We start from the raw sequence: 19,342 nt of genomic DNA, 5'->3' as shown, positions 1-19,342 counted from the left end.
AATGCTGGCAGCTGCCGGGAAGGAGGTGAGAGACATCAGTTTAACCATCGGGAGTACCCAAGGGTAGGGCTGACGCGACTTTGCTCGAAGCCGCGTTAAATCGGTGGCAGAGCTGCCTCCTGGGTTACGGTCACTGCGCTGACCGATGGATCTTGCTCTGTTTCCCAAAGGCCTTGTCTCTACTCTGTGATTTCCTTTTCTGACTAAGGATTTTCCCTTTCGTGCTCCCATTTTGGCAATGACAGAATTTACTTCTCTTGGTGTGTGGATTGAGGGGGTAGTGGTGAAAACTTCCTTCTCCGTCCCTAACCCAAGGGGTTTATTTCACAGAGGCTGTGAGGAGGTCTGGGATTTTGTTTGTTGGGTTGGTTTCGATCTTTTCCCGTATTTCTGGGGAGCAGAAGGAAGAGAGGAAGGTTTTCCCTCCTTTGGCATCTTGGTGCACTGTAATGGTAGAACAGAGTCCCTTTCTGCTCACAAAATCTGCTTGCGTGGCTGAATATCGGAGGCTGTTTTTCAAAAGAGGCCGTTAAACAGCAATTGTGTCCAAGTGCATTTGCAGGGGCTGCAGATTCCCCTTCTTGTCAGCTTTACCATACCCGGTATTTCTGTAACTTAAAGAACGAGCAGCTCTTACCAGAAGCCCCATTGAATGTGGAAATACTAAAATTCCTGTCGTTTCTTTAAGCCCTTTACTTAAAACTTCATGCAAGGTGACATTTCAAGGATGATCTTGGTCTGGTTTTGTTTTCCCAAGTTACCGCCATCTGTTTTAAAAATGCGTATAATGGAAATGATGAGCTTTATTCACCTGGTTCCACCCGGGAATGGGATGGAGCTGTAGCGCTAGAACCCTGCAGTCTAAGCCCGTTTTGCTGTCCTGGTCGGGGTGGCTGGAGCACAACTTTTGGTGTCACCTCGGTGAATTTCTCCCCAAATCTGCCCTCCGGAGCACGTGCCACGCGTGGCGCTGGGCAGGAATGTGGCTTCCGTAAGGTCGAACCGTTGAAAGGTCCCGATTAGAGGTTTTTTTCCCCAAAAACTCGTTATTCCCCGCCGTTTCTCAGGCGGCTTCCGCCCGCCCCGCCGCTTGCGGGCGAACGCGGGGCGGGGGCGGCTCCGCTCCGGGCGCGCCGCCCCACGTGGCCCCGGGGCGCCGGCCGTCCTACCCTGCTGGCGCCGACGTCATCACCGCCTTGGGCCAATGGGGGCGCGGCGGCGTACGGCCCGCCAATGGGAGGGCGGCGGTAAGGGGGCGGGGCCGGCGCGTGGGCCCCTGTGCTCGGCTCCCGCGCCGGCGGGGTCAGGCGGCGGCGCGCAGGTGCCCGGGGCGGCCGGGCCGGGATGGAGCGCGGCGGGGCGGCGCTGATCCGCGAGGGCTGGTTCCGTGAAACGTGCCGGCTGTGGCCGGGCCAGGCCATGTCGCTGCAGGTGGAGGAGCTGCTGCACCACCAGCGCTCCCGCTACCAGGAGATACTCGTCTTCCGCAGGTGCGGCGCGGCCCCGGGAGAGCGGCGGTAACGGCGGCTTTGCCGGGGCGGGGAACGCGGCGCCCAGCGCCATGCGGTGCGGGCCTGGCGGCGCGGGGAGGGGTGGGGAAGCGCGGCCCCGGGGCGCGGGCCGGCTCCAACCCCGCTTCCACGCTCTGCCCAGCACCACCTACGGCAACGTCCTGGTCCTGGACGGGGTGATCCAGTGCACGGAGCGGGACGAGTTCTCCTACCAGGAAATGATCGCCAACCTGCCCCTCTGCAGCCACCCCGATCCCCGCAAGGTGAGTCATGCCTGGTCCCCTCTGTGGGGTCTCCCCAGGCCCGCAGACCGGCCCCCGTGTTCCTGCCGCCATCGCTTTGGGCACAGCCACGCTCCATGCTTGACAGAGCACCCCAGGCACCCCCGTGGCTCCTGTCCCAGCACCGGGGCAGGAGGAGCCCGGAGGGCTGCGGGGTTTCAACCCGTGCTCTTTAGGCCATGCTGCAAAAGTTCCCCGCAAGCCGACCCCGCTGACGGCCGCTTCTCTGCCCTCTTCTCTCCCAGGTGCTGATCATCGGCGGCGGCGACGGGGGAGTGCTGCGAGAGGTGGTCAAACACCCGACCGTGGAGTCCGTGGTGCAGTGCGAGATCGATGAGGTGCGTTGGGCTCCCGGCCGCCTGGAAATGCCCCAGGGCTTCGGTCAGACCCGGCAAAAAGCAGCCGTGCTTCACAGCATCCACGGGAGCTGCTGCTTCACCTGCTGTCCCTTGTCAGCAGCGAGAGCGTTTGCTGCCGGTTCTGCTAGCGTGACACTGACAGCGCCACCTCTTTGCCTTACGAGTCATCTACGTGGCAGCTGGCCGCTTCTTTCATGTGATTTCTTTCACACACGTACAGTAGAGGCCCTTCCAGGCCAGCGTGGGATCTGGAGAAAGGCAGCTCTGGCGCTGGGAAGGTGCCGTTTTCCCCTCTCCCCCGGTACAGAACAGAGCGCTGCCCCTGCAGCAGGATGGTCGCTTTGTTAAGCCGTCTCCTGTGGGTGTAGGCAGGAAATAAGCGGGGGGTATTTGTTTCCGTGATAGGTGGGCTGATCCTCCTCCTCTCGGTCAGTGTGTTCTGATATTTTACTTTCTGAGAAAGTTTTGCTGTGTCCCCAGAGCAGAGCTGTATTAGGGATGGGACATGCTGCCATATGAGGCCGTGTGCGCTGTCTGCCAGTCTAAGGAGCCATATGTGCCTGGTTTTGAACAGGCTCTGCCTGACACCAGGATATCTTGTTCTCTGCCAGCTGTGAGAAGCTGGTAGTGTTCAGTACAACTGTGGGCCTAGGGCAGTGAGTGGCTGTCTAACCCTTCTAGAGAAAAAACTATATGTTATGGGGGGATTGATATAATGACTATAGAGCAGAGGTGGGGATATTTCTTATATCCAGAAACCTGCTGGCATGGTTTTATTGAGGAAGAAAAAAGCCTTGAGAGTGATGTCTCCAGGGAAAAGGAGCACAGAGCAGTCAGATCTGTAAATGTGTTCTCTTAGTTCCTCAGGGAGCTTTTGAAGCTCCGAGTTCTTCTTGTAGAGTTTGGCAAGGACAGACCGACAGTGTCACTGAACCCTGAGGCCGCAGGAAAGGGCTGAGCGTGGCTCGTTGGCTGGAGATGCTGACAGCTCTCGAGGATCTCACTAGCGAGGATTTGTGTTGAAGGCATGGAAGGAAATGACTCACTGTGCTGTCCTTGCAGCTGCACAGTAGCCTGAGAAGCAGCTCCTTGTAGCCCCCGCTGACTCACTTGTGCTCTCTGTGTTGCAGGATGTGATCCAGGTATCTAAGAAATACCTCCCAGGGATGGCAGTGGGGTATTCCAGTGCTAAGCTGACCTTGCACGTGGGAGATGGTTTTGAGTTCATGAAACAAAATCAAGAAGCCTTTGATGTGATTATCACAGACTCGTCTGACCCTGTGGGTAAGGATTCTGCCCATAAAAGGCTATTGCTTTCCAGCCGCCTCCTTTTCTCTTCTGCTTACCTCCTGGAAGTAAAGCCAGCCTGCCCAGGCTCCTTTTCAAGTGAAAAGACTGTCCCTGACTCGATTCTTTTGGTAGAGAATTGGAAAGATGAAGACTAGAAAATATATTAGGAGGCTTCGAGCCAGCTGTCACATTTCTCTCCTCAAAATTCAACTCAGCGGCTATTGCTGCTGGCAGAGAGTTGATCCTTGTGTCCAGCAATCCCATGGGGGATGCAGCGCTGTGCTGGCACAGGCAGCTCTGCACGTGTGCCCGCTAACGAGGCAGCGGCTCACGCGCGGTTGGTGGAGCTGCCTAACCTAGAGATGGCTGCAGTCAGCTTGCTGTCTTTCTGAAAAGGAAAACTGGGGTAGAGAGGGACCAAATGTCATTATAGTGCCTTGTTTTAGGGAACTAATTGTGAGTGCCCAAATCACCTTCGCTCTTGCTATAGTCAACACAGAGAGGAGCATCTCTAAAAGGCAGTTTGGAGCAGGAGTTCAGTTTAAAAAATGCTCACTGCAGCAAGAGGCAGCTGCCAGGACTTTCTTTGATAAAGTTCCTAAACTTGCTCTTGAGCAAAGCTGAAATCCTGATGGTCCTGTTGTGCAGGCTGGGGTTCACCCCGGGTCAAAACTTTTTGCTTTCAGATGATCTATAATTCTTGTGATCACAGCAAAGCCGTTTGAAATGTCTCTTTTCAGTGTAGTCCCTGTGCAGCCAAAAAGCTCTGAGAAGCCTACGGTCTCAGTCTCTCTCTAGACATATCGCTTTGCTCATTTTTCTCCCAGGTCCTGCAGAAAGCTTATTCAAAGAATCTTACTACCAGCTGATGAAGACAGCCCTGCGAGAAGATGGGATTCTCTGCTGCCAAGGTGAGGGTGCTGTCTCTGGGCAGAGGCGGGTGCCAGATCGTTAAATGCAGCATGCGAGGCACACAGGGGACTCTGCTTGGGGAGACGTGACGCAGGCACTGAAATCCGCTTTGGCTCCCAGGTACAGGAGCATTTTTCATCTGCGTATGTCAACTCGTTAACTGCTGGACTGCGCTTAGTAAAACTGGCGTAAGGGTCTTATCTTGCCTTTGGAACCACACGAGCTGTGCAGAGTAGAGCAGGTTTGGGCTTGGAACCACAGTTAACCTGGCACAGGCCTGTGCAGAGGAGAGGGGCAGCTCTCACCTTGCGTCTTCCTTTCTCCCTGTAGGTGAGTGCCAGTGGCTGCACCTGGATCTCATTAAGGAGATGCGTCAGTTCTGCAAGTCTCTGTTCCCTGTTGTGGAATACGCCTATTGCACCATCCCCACATATCCCAGCGGGCAGATTGGCTTCATGCTCTGCAGCAAGAACCCGGTGAGTCTCAGGCACCTGAAGTGCCCTTTTCCACTCCCCGAACGCAGCGCGGAGCCTGGCTCGGGCTGTCCCATACGGAGCGGGAGCTGTGGCACTGAGCTCTCCCAGCTTGGGGGCCTCTAGACTCGTGCTGGGCTCTGGACCCGCCAGCCCAGGGCCTCAGAGCTGCAACGCAGCTTGCTCAGTGCTGAATGAACTCAGTAATGGAACCAGTTGCCTTAGAAAAAGACACGATTTTCTCTGTAGTGCAACAAACTTGGAAGGGAGGAAGCTGTAGCAATTTCCAGAGCCTGTTAAGGCTTTGGCTTATTGATGCTGGCTGTTATAAAGTGGGCATCTGCTCGATAAGAATCAGTTTGTGATTGGTAATCTGCTTGTACAAAGGCCTCCAAGTGAGAGTCCGTGTTAGGATGTAGGCTGGTTGCTCTTATCAGACCGCTGAGGTCTGTCTGCTCTCTTCCCAATCTGCTGCGCTACAGCCAGCCCGTAACGCAACCTTCGCGTTGGTTTAGGGAGCCAGCAGCACTTGTGCAGCTGCATTTGATTTATGTGGGGCACTGGCAGCGTGCGCCGTGCCTGACTTAGCGCAGACGTAGATTGTGCTCTGAAGAGCAGCAGCCTTGCTGCTGAGACGCTCGGGCACAATCTGACGGCATCGTCTGGCACGTGGCTCACGAGCAGCCTGACCTCATGCGCTGACATCTGTGAACAAGGGCTTGTCACACGAGCTACGGAGTGTAAACCCGTGGGGCTGGAGCTGTGCGTAACCTTTGGCTTACACTAGAACAGAAAGTCATCTGTTTTCCTGCGAGTCTTCTTGCTTCTCTGCCGTGAGTCGGGGTGCCTGTCATGCAGCCTTTTCCTCGTTACCCAAACGCTACAGAGCTATGTGTTTTCTTTATTGCAGAACACAAATTTCCGGGAGCCCGTGCAGCAGCTCTCGCAGCAACAAGTAGAGGAGAGGAGTCTGAAATACTACAACTCGGACATTCATCGGGCAGCTTTCGTTCTGCCGGAGTTTGCACGGAAGGTAAGCGAGGCTGTGCTGCTCCTCTGTCAAGGACGAGCTGTGGCTTTTCCTTGGCAGGAGAGGGAGTATCCAGGACTGAGGATTTCCTGCAGCCCTAGAGGGTTCTGTGGGCAAGTCGGAGCAGGACAGCATTTTGTGTGACATAGCAGAGTGTGAGTCAATCTGGGAAGACCGGAGTTCGGTTTGGAACTGTTCTGTGGGTGGATGTCCCGTGCCCTGGTGGTGGATCACTCCTACATAGCAAAATAAGTCCGAGTGCCTGCTGAACGATTCTTTCCCATTGAAAAGCTCCAAACGTCTTAGATAAAATGTGGTTGTGGTTTCTAGTGCAAACCAGAGGCTAAAGAGAGAATGCTGTAGCACAGTCTGACTTCATGAAGGATACTCGCTGTTTCTCTGTCATTCAGTTATATCCTAAGACAGTTGAAACTGCATGTTCCAGAACAAACCTCAGAGTGTCCAAGGGATGAAGGCAAAGCCACGGTGGTGTTTCAGAGCCCTGTTTCTGTTGGGGACGGTAGAGCTGCAGCAGGTCCATCCTGACACATCTTTGTCTTTGTCTCCAGGCCCTGAGCGATGTGTGAGACTGAGAAGCTGCTTCCTTCCTTCACGTTGGACCCTGAGATCATCAGTGATGTGGTGGGGACCTTCCCAGCAGACTGCAGATTTGCTCTACACTGTGTGGGATTGTTTAACCCTTTGCCAGCCAACATTCCCTTTGATGATGTGTTAAAGATGATGGGGCATAAGCCAGATAAGACTATTGAAAAGGTCCAGTGACTTATTGCTTGAGGTCAAAACTGTTTTTTCCAGTGCTGGAAACGTAAGATGTATTTTTTCCTTTCTCTCCTCCCTGCACCCATTCTAAATTCTCCCCTCCCTGTGCCTACCTCCACCCCCCACAACTGACATGATATATTTATAACTGACATGTATTTCTGTCTGGTGATCTTCTGAAACCTGGGAAGAGTCCAGAAGGATCACTGACTCAGCCTTAAGCACAGAGGGCGAGAGCTTTGTGCGCAGAGTTCGCTTGCCCTCTGCTCACAGGAGCTCCCTGCTGCTCAGAGGTTTGGCCGCTAACAGCTCCGAGCCTCGTGTCCCACTGCCCTCCCGCGACACCTGCGCTGTGCGGTCGGAGGAGTCACAGCGCAAACTGTTGCCATTCCCAATAGGTCTCCCTCCAACCCTGACGGAGTAGCAGTATTAAACACCAGCCAGGCAGGCTGGCAGCAGAGTCTTGTGGCTTTTTATTTTTCAATTGGTTGGAAACAAGTGCTGAGGTACGAACAGGCTGACTCCTGTTCTTACCTCTGCTGTCAGAGTGGTTCCAAAGAATGTTTATTGATATGGTGATAGGCGCTTTATATATATAAATATAAATATATATATATAAAAAACAAACCTTAGATCCATTGCCTGCTGTTAAGTACTGATGTTGGGGAGTCAGTTGTGCTGACAAATCTCCCATCTCAGTCGTGCTGAGATGCCTCAGGCCTGGGTATTTGCTAGTCCTTAGGAGGCATCGTTATTTCTAATGCTGCCCCCAGAATCCCCAGATGCGTAAGTTGTTTTTCGTTGTATTCTGTTGTGAGATGGATCTGCCTCCACTTCTTTTGTTTTGAAGACTCCATACCACCGCTGTGCAGTGGGTATCTTCCCAGCACAACCACTGCGCGGTTGTCACTCCCTTGCAATCAATTAAACACTCGGCTCTGGTTAAGGTGACATCAGTGTGGGTCGGTGTGCTTCTTTGGGGAGAGCGTGGGGGTGGAAACAGAGATCCTGAAGGTGCTGTGCTTGTCAGGACACATCCAGGACCGTTCTGTAGTTGCTCTGACTTCCTCTCTTCCTTGTCTGTAGGGATGACAAGTTATCATCAAAAATAAGCTCTGAAGATGCACGTTTTTGTAACCTGACTGCGTAGTAGCTCCAACTTCTCTCATCCTCTGTGCTGCACAAGTCAGTACCTCCTGTCCAAGCTATTCTGTAGTCCCAATGCTGCCTCTGGCGCAGCTTTCCAAGCTGTTTTCTAGTTGCCCGTCTCCCTGTTAGCATCAATCGCTGGCCGCACTCAGTTGCACCATCGTTTCCTCTGCAGAAACTGTTAGCTTAGTGGCTCCAAAGGCCTCAACGAAGTTCTGAGCTCAAGCTGAACAGGCTGGGAACAGTCACTAGGTGGCATCAGGAGAAGACAAAACAGCTCCTTCTAAGGGAGGCTTTTTGACTTGGTAAGAGAAGACTAGAAGGAGCAGACCTTTGCAAAGGTTGGGGTTGAGCTTTACTGTAATTGTGACCCTACAAACAGCACCACCGTGTGCTACTATCAGTATCAGTGCAGCTTTTGGGTTTTTTTTGCTAAGCTGCAGAGCCAAATCTGGATGTCCTTTATATTCTTGTGTTGAGAAGATTACACCAGTTTGTCTCTTAATTGTCTGGGTAACTGTTTCCTTTCTCCCACAGCTACTGAGAAGTTAGGGCTATCGAGGCATTATCATTGCTCAGCTCTTGTGTTTTCATTATAAAGATCAGCCCAGTAGTGGAGGCTGGTTCTAGCTACTCCTGTTTAAATTGCTGTGGGACCTGGACCCCATTCAGCCCTTCATCCTGGAAAGAAAACACCGCTGGCACTTTTCTCCCCTGGAATGCGAATCAAGAGCAGGACTGTAGTCCAGGAAGGCCTTAGAGCAGCTGCCAAGTAGTAACAGGTTCAAGCTTTCCACCCACCCTTGGTGAGTACAACAATGCCCAGGAGGGAAAGAGTTTCCTCAAACCTATTACCAGCCTCCACGCAGCTAATTATTCCTTCTGCTTCTCTGAGCTCCCTCCAAATTCGTAATTTCAGTGAGTGGCCAGTGATGGGAGCAGGAACATGAGGCTGTTTGCCATCCAAGTCGCACAATCTCTGTCCGTAGGGCCCTATGTGTAGTTTCTGTTCCATTCCACCGTTCTTTACAGGCAAATATTTCATCGCCTTGCAATAGGTGAGGACAGAGATCAGTTATTAATACAAGTCACCCCTGTGCTGAGCTGCCGTGCGGTTTACATGGCGCTCGAGCTGCTAGAATGGCATTTGGCACAGCAGCCACCTGTCAGGCGGTTGTGTCTGCAGATTGATTATCCAGTCCGCAAACGTACAAGGTCTGAGCAGTTCTGCTGTGGCCAAGGACGCTGGGGATTGAAAAAGAGATTGGCAATGTGTGCAATGCCCAACAGAACAAAACTACCTGGGCCTTGTGTAGAACTGAACACTCCAAAGCATCTTTGCAGCATCTGCAGGTGGGCAACTAAAAGACTTGAGTAACTTTTTGGAAGTTTTAGCTGGCTTTTGCCCAAAGCTGGTCGAGCAAGGCTGTTCATAAGCGAAGATCGACGAAGATGTCTGTCTAGACATGCTGCAGTCGTGTTCCAGCATCTTATTAAGCTGGGAGCCCATGAGCAGGGATCGGCTCTGTCCCAAGTAACGTACAATGGAATATCGGTCAGAACAGGTGGAGACAAGCGGGGGAACAGCCTGATGGGCTTCAGCACAGCAATTGCTTAAGGCTCTTGGCGCCTTTCGAACGGTGTCAGACTCTGCTCTGTGCTCTACTCGGTGAACTAACTCAATTTTTCAAAGTTCAGAAAAGAGCTTAAAAAAAATGAAGAGAAATCTCTTGTCTGTATCTCTTGAGGCCTTTCAGGCAGTTAATTGGCATGAGTGTTGTGTTCATCCAGAGCTAATGTTATCGAGGCCTGGCTGAATTATTGATGGAGCTTGGCTGGAGGAAGAGACTGCCGAAGTACTGTAAGAATGACAATTCGTCTTTCATCGGAGAACAGCAGCCTCCGTGAGCAAACGGTCAGAAAAAGTAATGACAACTTCCACCAAGTTCAGGGAGAGGAAAGCTCCTTTGATAAAATGGTGGGGGAAGAAGAGGGAAAAGTGTGGACAAAAGCGTGAAACAGGAGCTCAGATTTAGCTGAAGAGTCAGACAAAATGTTGTTAAAAAGTAAAATGAGAAATTTAACCATGTTAAATACTGAGAAGTCTAGGTGTTGCTCCTTCCTGGTTGTGTATAGGATGGAGTTAAGTGCTTTAAAAGTATGCAGAAGGTGGGAAATTAGGGCCAGGGTATCTCGATAGCACAGTGGCGTGTGAAGCAGATAAAGTGGGGAGGATTATTCAGAACGCTGGGGATCTCAGCAGCTCCGTGCTGACGGGGTTTGCAGTGCTGTGTCCCCCCCTTGGCACTGACCAGCTGCAGCCCATGCCGGGCATCTCCGGGAACGAGTTTGCTCAACAAAGCTAATTCTGTGTGCCGGGAATAAAGGCAAAATGATGTATGTCATGACCCCACGTGTTTCACCCCCCTTTGGCTGTAGGAGAGGAGTAACCACAACCCCAGGCTACCTGGAGCGTGTGAATTCCTGTTTAAAGCTCTCACAGCTGAGCGGTTCCTTCTGCGGCGCCGGCAGGCTCGCGGTCCCGCGTGTCGGCGTCCCCGGTGAGCTCCATCCGGCTGAATTCCCACAAGGCGTAGTGTGTACATAACCCCCCAGAAAATCCAAATGGTGAAGAAACATTTCCACCCAAGTCTTGTCCAGGCAATCTCGCCGCCAGCGGGATGAGTCTGATGTAAGAGGTCAGTTTATACATCAGTGGGTGTAACCCCAAGCATCCTCAGCCTGCTTTGCATCCAGAAATGCCTCCTACCTGGAGCCAGGCAAAACATTTTCAGTGGAAAATGGAGATATGTTGAAATATAAGTGTTTCATAGCAAGTAGTTATTTTTCAGGAAGACTTTTGGTGGAATAACCGATATGTTTTAACTTTGCGTTTTGAAATAACAGGAGGTTTTGAGCATACCGCTGAAGCGCTGTGCCCACCCTCCCTCCATCCTCCTGCAGCCCCTCTGGGGTCCACAGACAGTGAAGGCAGCGCAGCTCCCCCCGCTCCCCTCCCTCGGGAGCTGTAACAGGCTCGTAGTCGTGCGTGCTCTGACAGCAGCGTCCCTGCGGCTCTCCCCGCCGCCTCCTCCTCCTGCACCTGCTCTGCAGCTCCTCTCCGAGATGCGCGGGAGGGTCGGCTCCAGCCCACGCTCACGCGGTCCCGTCCTCGGGTTTGTGAGATCAGTGCCGATGAAAGGCCCTGGCTGGAACAGCCACCTGCACGCTGCTCGCGGGTCCCTGGGGAGCGCAGAGCGAGGGAATTCTGCAAAGCCTGGCCTGATAAATGAGCTGTGATTTCAGGCCCATGAACAAATTGGTTTCCCCTTCCAGGAAGGCTCACAACTGTCAGCTGACTGTCGCTTGCTTTATTACATTGGCCTTTGCAACTAGGGACAACTGCAGAGAGAAGGGGTTCCAGTGACAGGAAAGCGGACACATTCGAACCCTTCCTTCAGCTGCAGCTGAGCGCCTCACCTTTGGGAACCAGACTTTGTTCTGGGAGCCTGACACGATTCTGCTACGTGCTTCAAGGCATGGTGATCTGAACCCAGACCAGGCAACAAACGGGCAGAAGACGGCAAATATCCAGGTCATACAGGAAAGCAATTGAGAAATTATCTCATTCCTTAATGTGGCATTTGGTGCCAGACATAGTCTTAGCTTTTGTATTCCAGCAATGCCCAGTCTTTGCCACTGTACAGACTCACTGAGATGTCAGGGACCTCTTTCCTGATAGATGAAATGTCTCCCATTGCATGTTGCTTGTGTACCCTTAATCACAAAAAGATGGATGTTGTCTTAGGTGATTGTGTAATCATGTTCTGCCTTTCTTCTGAACCTGCTCTGCGTCCCTGCTGAAGCTGTGAGCCAAAATCCCTGGAAAGCCGGACCATTTCAAGTTGCTATGTGCCGAACTTCCTTCTGGAGCATCCCCACAGGCGTGCTGATACCAGACAGATCAACCTCGCTCTGAAGTGGTAAAAACCCGCTCGGACCACGTGCAGCTCCGGAGAGTAGAGAGAATAAAGGAAGATGACTTCTCAAGGGGCGAGTCAGATAGCAGAGAGAAAGTGGTAAGAGGACTCAAAGAAAGAATTGTCAGAAATGTTTATTACTCCAAGGGAAGACCTTTAACCTTTCCTCTACAGAGTGATAAGCATTTTATTACTGCCCTTTAATTCCAGGATTGCAGCAGCCCGGTCACTGTTTACATCCCTATGGACTTCCCCACAAGCTGAGCTCTGGCTCAGTGCATCATCCCTTTTTTAACAGAAGAGCATTGACATACTTGTGACCCCATTCGCTCAATGAAACATCATAGAAAACAGCCCTTTCAGAAGGCAAAGCCCCAAACAAAACCATACTTATTAGAACAAGCACTTTGGTTATACCGGATGGCCTCTAGCATGGAGACCTGGCTAATAGGTCCACAAGGTTTAGTCCTGGCTCATAACCACCAGCACAGGATTTACCTTCTGCCTGTTAACCCCGGGCACATCTCACACTCACAGGTACCTGCAGTTCCTTCTTCTCAAGCAACAAACTGTGCTTTCTCCATTTGCTGTTCTCCCACTTTTACCTCTCCAGGAGCAAATCCACTGCGGGCCATTGGGCAAGTGCCTGTGGTTTATCTGCTTGCTGGAGCCTGGTGCTTCACCGCCGTCTCCAGCCCCAGACTGGCTGGGAAGTGTTTGACAGAATCCATTACCAAGGGCTAACACAGCAATTCTGATAAACTAGCAAGGTCAGTTTAAAATGAAACAGATAATGTTTCATCTGAAACTGGTGCATGGATCCGGCTCTCACGGGGAGGGCATAAGAAACAATGAAGTTACAAAGTTTTCTGAGGAAAATTTATTTCTAGAAATGTACACCTTTCCCCACAAGTCTGTGTGACTCAGAAAAGGGTTTTTTTTTTTCCCTTTGTATCTTTCAGTGAAGGAATCCAACATTTCTTTTCAAACATGCATGGAAGTGATGGCATCTTTTCCCTCAAGAGCATCCAGGGTGCTGTAACTGGCACTGGGAGCCGGATTATTTGCAGGCAGTGCTTCATCATGCTGTTTCCACAAGCAGCAATGCTGGTAAGCAGCAGAAGTGGGGAACAGGTGTTTCTGCTGTCTTAGTTCTGTCACAGCACCCCCTTGGCCAACCCACCTCCCTGTGGGGATATTTTAATGTGCTTAATTAGGATAACAATTTACCTTTTGGCTGCTGTTAGGGTCAGAAGAGGCTTTGCCCTGAGGCAAGTGCACATTGCCATTCCACAGTGAGATGCATCACTGGACGCAGTGGACACAGATCCAAATATCTCTGGAGTCTGGAGCTGAGGGTCCAAGCCCATATCTAAGCACCTGTGACCAGGCGTTTTACCTCTTCCCTCTGAATCATCCAGCACTGGCCAGAGGTTTGTGCAAGCTGGTGGCCTATTCCATCCAACGTTACATTGCCAAGCAGAATTCAGCCAACTCGGAGAGGCACAGGTAGTGCCGACAGTTTCTCAGGGTGAAGAAACAGTGTGTTACTGGAGAGTCCCAGACCTTCGCTTCCCCGCTCTCTGCAGGTCTGGCACATGGAAAGCCCAGAGGCACTGAAGTATCCCACTCAAGCAGCCAAGTGTTAACAACCTCTCCAAAGTCTAATTTGCCTTTGATATAGACTTAATTGTTTGCGTCACCCACCGGGCTAGGGGGAGGGCTATAAAAGGGGCTGCAGCCATTGTCTGAGGCAGAAGAGAGCCCAGAAACAGCTCCCTCTCCCAGTCTTCCTCATTCAGCACAGAAGTCACAGCCTGTGCATCATGCAGCTGGTGGCCAGCCTGGTGTCCGTTCTGCTGCTGGTGTGGAGCGTGAGAGCCACCGCGCTGCCCGGAGAAGAGAGACTGGCGCTACAGAACACGAGGGTGAGTCCAGCGCACCCCGAGCAGGGGCTGGGTGAGGTGGGAGCACACAGGAGCCTGGGGAGCACTAAGAAGGACAATCAGGCTTTACCTGATGCAAACAACTCTTCCATCCCTCTTTATTCCAAGGCACTACAGCTTCATGTGCTGCTGAAGCATGGGCTGTTAGTACAGCTTACTAGCCAGTTTGTTTAGGAAAGGTACCAGGGTAGATGCCAGAGAGCTGCAAAAGTGAAGTCTGAGCTAAGCAAAAACACAAAAAGAAACAAGCAGAGAGGAGAGGGGAAAGGAGAAAATAGTATTGCTGAAAGAGTGCAGCATGAGAGAATAGCAGAGTACTAGGGAGGGAGAGAAAAGATACATAATTGGTAAAATGATCAAGGGACATGATATTTTAAATAGGACTCAGGGGAAGGACAAATGTTTAAAAGATGGGTTCAGTAGGAAAGTAACAGAGGAATAATAAATGAAGTAATTATATCAGAATAAAATTGCTTTTTCCAGAGTAGTATTCACAAGGGGAGTTATACTGACATAGTTCTGCTAGAATAATTACACTCTGAACCAGCACAGCTCTATGCAGTGGCAGAACTTATTATAGCAATATAATTATCCTACCAACTGGCAAAACTCTAATATTATAATGGCTGTAGCACTATAATAACTTTGTTTTGCTGGACTATTTCCCCGAGAGGCCGCAGAGGTAGGAAGCAATAGCATAAGACAATCACAAACAAGCGCTGTGTTCTGCTTGCCCTCACCTGCATGTTCCTCGTCACCCCTGCGGACCCTCGGTTGATCACCCCGCTCTCTGCCGCTCCGGTTCGGAGCTGCAGCCGCGACGCTGCCGTCATCTCAGCCCTGCAGACGAGCTACCCAGAGAAGCGCAGGATCCGCTTGGTTTGAAAGGCACTAACTTCTCCTTTGTGCGTATCCACGTAGGGGTTTTTTCTGTCTTAGCGCTGGCTCCAGCTCATCCATCAGTGTCTTGCTGCTTCAGGAGCGGGCTCGCATCCCATTAACAACAAAACTGGCTGTGAGAAAGAAACGTATAGAGTGTGAGGTGCTAGGGCTCGCGTTCTGTTAGAGATCGGGGCTTCTGCAGCTGGCTGGGATTAACCCTGCTGGGGAGAACTGCAAACTTTCAGCTGGACATTCTTACAATAACAGATCCAGTACTTCAAAAGTAAACTTGTTCTGCTGCAAATGCCAGTTGCAGGGGAAAAAATAAACAAGTTGTAGGGCATAAATCAGTAAATAAGGTTTTGGTAAAAATGGATTCAAGTGTAATGACTCTTCTACATGCTGTTGCTTACAAAATAACAATATCATTATAACTGATATAATTATCCTCTTCAGAGCATTCTACAAACTGAAAAATTGTTAGATACTGATGAACCAATCCCTACAGTCACCACTACTATAACTCAGACAGATGTTTTTAAGTATAAAGAATGTTGTTATTTTAGATATAAACCACCATAAGATGCACAACAATGCAAAAGAAAGATGTGCACATTCTGACTGGCTGGTGGACCTAGTACAGGGAACTGAGCACCCCAAAGCTGTGCACGACCCACCCCTGCTGAGCTCCCTGCTGAACCGTCTGGATCTCTGGCAGCTCAGGAGCAGCTACACACAGAAAGGATGTTTGCAATGGGAAGGAGCTGCCCGGTTTCACCAACAGCCACGGCTGATCGTGCGTAAGGAATAGCCCTTAAGAGCAGGCTGAGCTTTGCCTTCCCCAGCCGAGTCTGAAGCTGCTGGCTCTGCTCGGAGCAGGTTATTTCAGAACATAGCACTTAGAGCTAGGGAAGAGAATTATGGGGGAGACAGGACCCAGGAAACATGCTGAGCTGAGCTCCCCAGTCCACCTCCCTGAGGGTCCAGACGTTTCTGTTCTTGCAGTGCAGGAGTAGGGATCAGGATGTGCACAAATTAGTTTTTATCTTCTGCTGCAGACATAGCATGTAATTTTTCTGTGCCTCAGTTTCTCTTTGTGGAAGCAAGGTTAGTGAGCTAGAAGATCTAGAGCTAAGAAAGTGACTAAAAAGATCCACAGACATCCTGTAACGTAAACTCAAAATATTTGCTGCTGTTTGTATTTATCCATCCTTGTTTTGCTCACCAAGTGGTCCGTAGTGAATGCTGGCGCTGACAGAGCCAGCGACAGACGCAGCAGCGCCAGCAGTAAACACGGCATTTGTGAAAAGCGATGTGGAAACGTCCTTCCAAGATTCCCATCCGCACGGGAAACGGGATCTGCTCCTGTCAAACCGTCTATCCCAGCTGGTCCTGTACCAGCTGTTTCTGTCACAGAGATGAGGAACACTCAGGCAAGAAGTGATTCCTCAGATTTGCTGGATATGAAGAGGAACAAGATAAGATAACTCACAGCTTGTTACCGATGGAAATCCCTTAGTCCCAAACCTCAGGCTGTGCGGATGGAGCTCAGCAACTCTTCTCATTCTGCCTTCCCCGGAGGTCAGGCTATTGAAATACAGGTTCTTGTTCTTGAAATACAAGCTGTTTGTCCCCGCTGATTAAGTACTTTTCTCCAGATACTCAGTGCGTCTCTCTCCCCACCAACCCAGCCCTTCCCTTCGTTACATTTATTTCTCAGCATTTTACAGTGGGTTGCAGCCCCTGGTGCGCTTAATTTAATATCGCTCAGACCTCGATTCCTCTTCCCACAGCACAGGCAGAGCAGTGAAGGGAGCAACAGGCTTCACTAGGAGAGAAGGCAGCTTGGCATTCACCGAAATTTAATTAGCGCAGGCTGCGAGGGGACTTTACAGCCAATTCATGCCCACTTGTTAGCAGCTCTTTTCCGGTTGTAACGCAGCACGTGTGTGGCTCGGTGTTCAGCTGGCCGAGCTGGATGGGGGACAGGAGAACAAGGAGTGACCTACAGCCAGATTCCTCAGCTCTGCGATGGGAAACGCGTCTGCTGAGGACAGGGAGGCAGGGAGATGCAAAGGGACCCCATGGGGGACGTTCACACCCTCCCACAACCCCCTGCCTCGGTGGCTGTGGGGGACAGAGCCTCTGCCCGTCACTTTCCCCACTCTCTGTCCGCAGGAACAGAGCACGGCCCGCAAAGACGCCATCCTGAAGATGCTGGCGGGGCTGCTGGATGGCGTGGACGCCGGGCGTGAGGCGGCATCCCCGGAGCTGGACGAGGACAACAAGCTGGAGGAGGAGCGGGCAGCACTGGGGCGGCTGGCCCAGCTCTCACAGCGGGACCGCAAGGCTCCCTGCAAGAACTTCTTCTGGAAAACCTTCACCTCCTGCTAGTGCCGCCCGGCTGGGCCCCGTCGGGCTGCCTGCCCGCCAACACCCTCCCCTCCGCCGCTCCATCCCCTGAGCTCCCGCCCTTGTCCTCCCCACCCCTGAGAATAAAGCATGGCGCCTCGGGGGACTTGTCTTTGGTTCTCTGCGCCCTGCCGGGCAGGGCTGGGGTGGAGCGGGGCCGCTGGTAGGGATGGGATGGACGGGTCAGGGGGGCTGTCGGGAGCCATCAGGGTGGCAGCCATCTTGTGGGGCGGCCATGGTGGGCGGCGGCCATTTTGAGGTTGTGTCCTGTGGAGAGGACGCTGTGTGGCAGCCTCTGGCCGGGGAAGGTGCCGTCTGGGGAGGATGCTGTGGTCATGGGCGTGTGGGAGAGCTCCTTTCCACACTGGTGGGGTGGCTGGGTGAAGCAGGAGGGGACGCAGGGGCCATGTCTGGGTTGTGGGAGAGACACGTAGGAAACAATCGTCTTGCCAATATACTAGGCCCAGGCAGGATCTCTCAGCAAAGCGTATTTTATTAACGATTTTGCAAGACTGGGTGTTGCAACTAAAGGTAGGCCACATAATAAGGCAAAAAGCCCCTGTTTACATCCTCCCCAAATCCCAGCCGCAAATTCCCTCCCGTGTTCCCCGTTGGTTGGTACTGCAGGGTTTACAGACCACCCGACCCTGCCTCAGTTTACATATTCATCTAATTCTAACAATACCCTTCCCCTTATCAGTCTATATAAAATATGGATTCCTGGCCCTTTGCCTACCCTACCCCCTAGATTGTCTTCTGTAAATACAGGTATCAATATGCATTCTGGAAAGAGACTTTGTTTTACATTAAGGATTCATAGTCTGATGTCTCTCAGTCCTTCCCCCCATGCTGGGGTCAGGCATCAGGTCCCCAGTTTTGTAAAGACAACGTTCCTTTGTTAAATGTTCCTTACAGACACAGGCCCAGAGCCTGGCCCGCTTCTGGTTTGACAGCAGGTGTTCAGAATTCAACACCTGGATGTGTCCGTGTGCGGGCTGCTCCAGGTGAGCCTGCTCCAGCAGGTGGGTGGGACTGGGTCATCTCCAGAGGTGCCTCCAGCCCCAGCCATGTGTGATCTCCAGGGCGGTTCCCCGGGTGCTTTGTGCATCTGGAACACTGAGCGCTGCATCTCAAACCGATTGAAATAATCCAGCTGTGATCCCGGGGCCAACAGCTCTAGCTCTGCTCTGGTTCTCTCCTGGTTTCTTGGTGTCTTGTCATCTTGTTTAAAAAAAACAAACCAAGCCCCCCAGCACCAACAAAACCAACCCCAAACACACCACAAAACGCCTGATTTCCTTTACTCGTCTCCTAGGGTGCTATTTGCTGTCTAGAGAGTGGAAAGGCCTGTTTTATTTCTTTTCACTTGCTGAGGAGCTTTTTGAACCTTTGTTTTAGAACTGCGGTAGCACAGAGATAGGAAACACAGACGTATTTTGAGTTCAGGACAGGTATTTGTCTCCAAAGGTGAAAGCTGAGGCCTTGGTCTCATGTGCTGGCAAAGAAAAAGGTGCGAAATTTAGTTGCTCTATTTGCTTCAGTTCTCAGTATTAACGAGTTTTGGAGCTGTATAACATTGCTGGGAATGACCACACAAAGACATCAGCTTACATTACCCAGCCTGTCCCCAGGGCCTGACTGGCCACTGGTAAGAACCAGACAGTATTTATTTGCAGTGGTTTGCTTTTGAACCTTTACATTTTCTTCTTGGAGGCCAGTGACCATGAGGTCTCTCATCTCAACAGCAGCATGTTGGATTAATCAGCAGCCAGCCTGTGCTCTTGCAGTTGAAGTAACGCTTCCAACTCCCCCGCTCTCCCTGGATAATGAGGGGTACGACTGCACCGGCACCCGGACGGGCTGGCTTGCTGCTGCTGCTTTGCTCAGTGTCAGGCTGTGTTTTCACTGCATCATTTGCCATAGAAATTTCTGGCTGTGTGTCTCTGGCTTGCAGGAGGAGTTAGAGCCCTGTGGCTTGTTTTATTTTTCACTCTATAATGAAAAATAAGATCCTTGCTGGGGGAACTCAGCGACTCAGTATATGGGTAATGGGATATGGAGCTTTCCAGCTGCGTTGCCTGGAGCACCCAGCTAGGACGTGGGAGACCTGGTTTTGTGCCTTGGTTTGCTGCTGGCATTTTGATTTTATCATTACCTCCCTTTCAATACCTCAGTTTCCCTGTCTGTAAAATGGGGCATTAGCTCTTGTCACTTCTTATAATTTTTCTTAAGATATGTGGGTGGCAAATGCTGTATAAAAGCTGATTGTAGCCGTTATTGTTACTAAGACCTGTGTTAGCAGCGTAAGACCAACCAGGATGCTGATACCTTACAAGT

At 51.4% G+C, this 19,342-nt stretch overlaps 2 protein-coding genes across 2 annotated transcripts; both read left to right on the top strand.

Annotated features, from left to right (window-relative positions):
• The first annotated feature begins 1,291 nt into the window (after positions 1-1,291).
• Positions 1,292-7,587, top strand: SRM (spermidine synthase). The gene is made up of 8 exons (XM_065855102.2): positions 1,292-1,490; positions 1,654-1,774; positions 2,038-2,130; positions 3,282-3,435; positions 4,269-4,352; positions 4,684-4,829; positions 5,737-5,859; positions 6,426-7,587. Exons 1-8 carry the CDS (start codon positions 1,345-1,347, stop codon positions 6,441-6,443), a joined length of 885 nt encoding a protein of 294 aa, XP_065711174.1. The 5' UTR covers positions 1,292-1,344; the 3' UTR covers positions 6,444-7,587.
• A 5,917-nt stretch (positions 7,588-13,504) lies between these two features.
• CORT (cortistatin) lies at positions 13,505-17,111 on the top strand. The gene is made up of 2 exons (XM_065855293.2): positions 13,505-13,693; positions 16,772-17,111. The coding sequence occupies exons 1-2, from the start codon at positions 13,592-13,594 to the stop codon at positions 16,985-16,987; spliced, it is 318 nt and encodes a 105-aa protein (XP_065711365.1). The 5' UTR covers positions 13,505-13,591; the 3' UTR covers positions 16,988-17,111.
• The last annotated feature ends 2,231 nt before the right edge of the window (positions 17,112-19,342 follow it).

This window comes from Patagioenas fasciata, chromosome 23 (assembly GCF_037038585.1).
Source record: "Patagioenas fasciata isolate bPatFas1 chromosome 23, bPatFas1.hap1, whole genome shotgun sequence".
Lineage (NCBI taxonomy): Eukaryota > Metazoa > Chordata > Aves > Columbiformes > Columbidae > Patagioenas > Patagioenas fasciata.
This window is presented reverse-complemented; position numbering and strand designations above follow the sequence as displayed.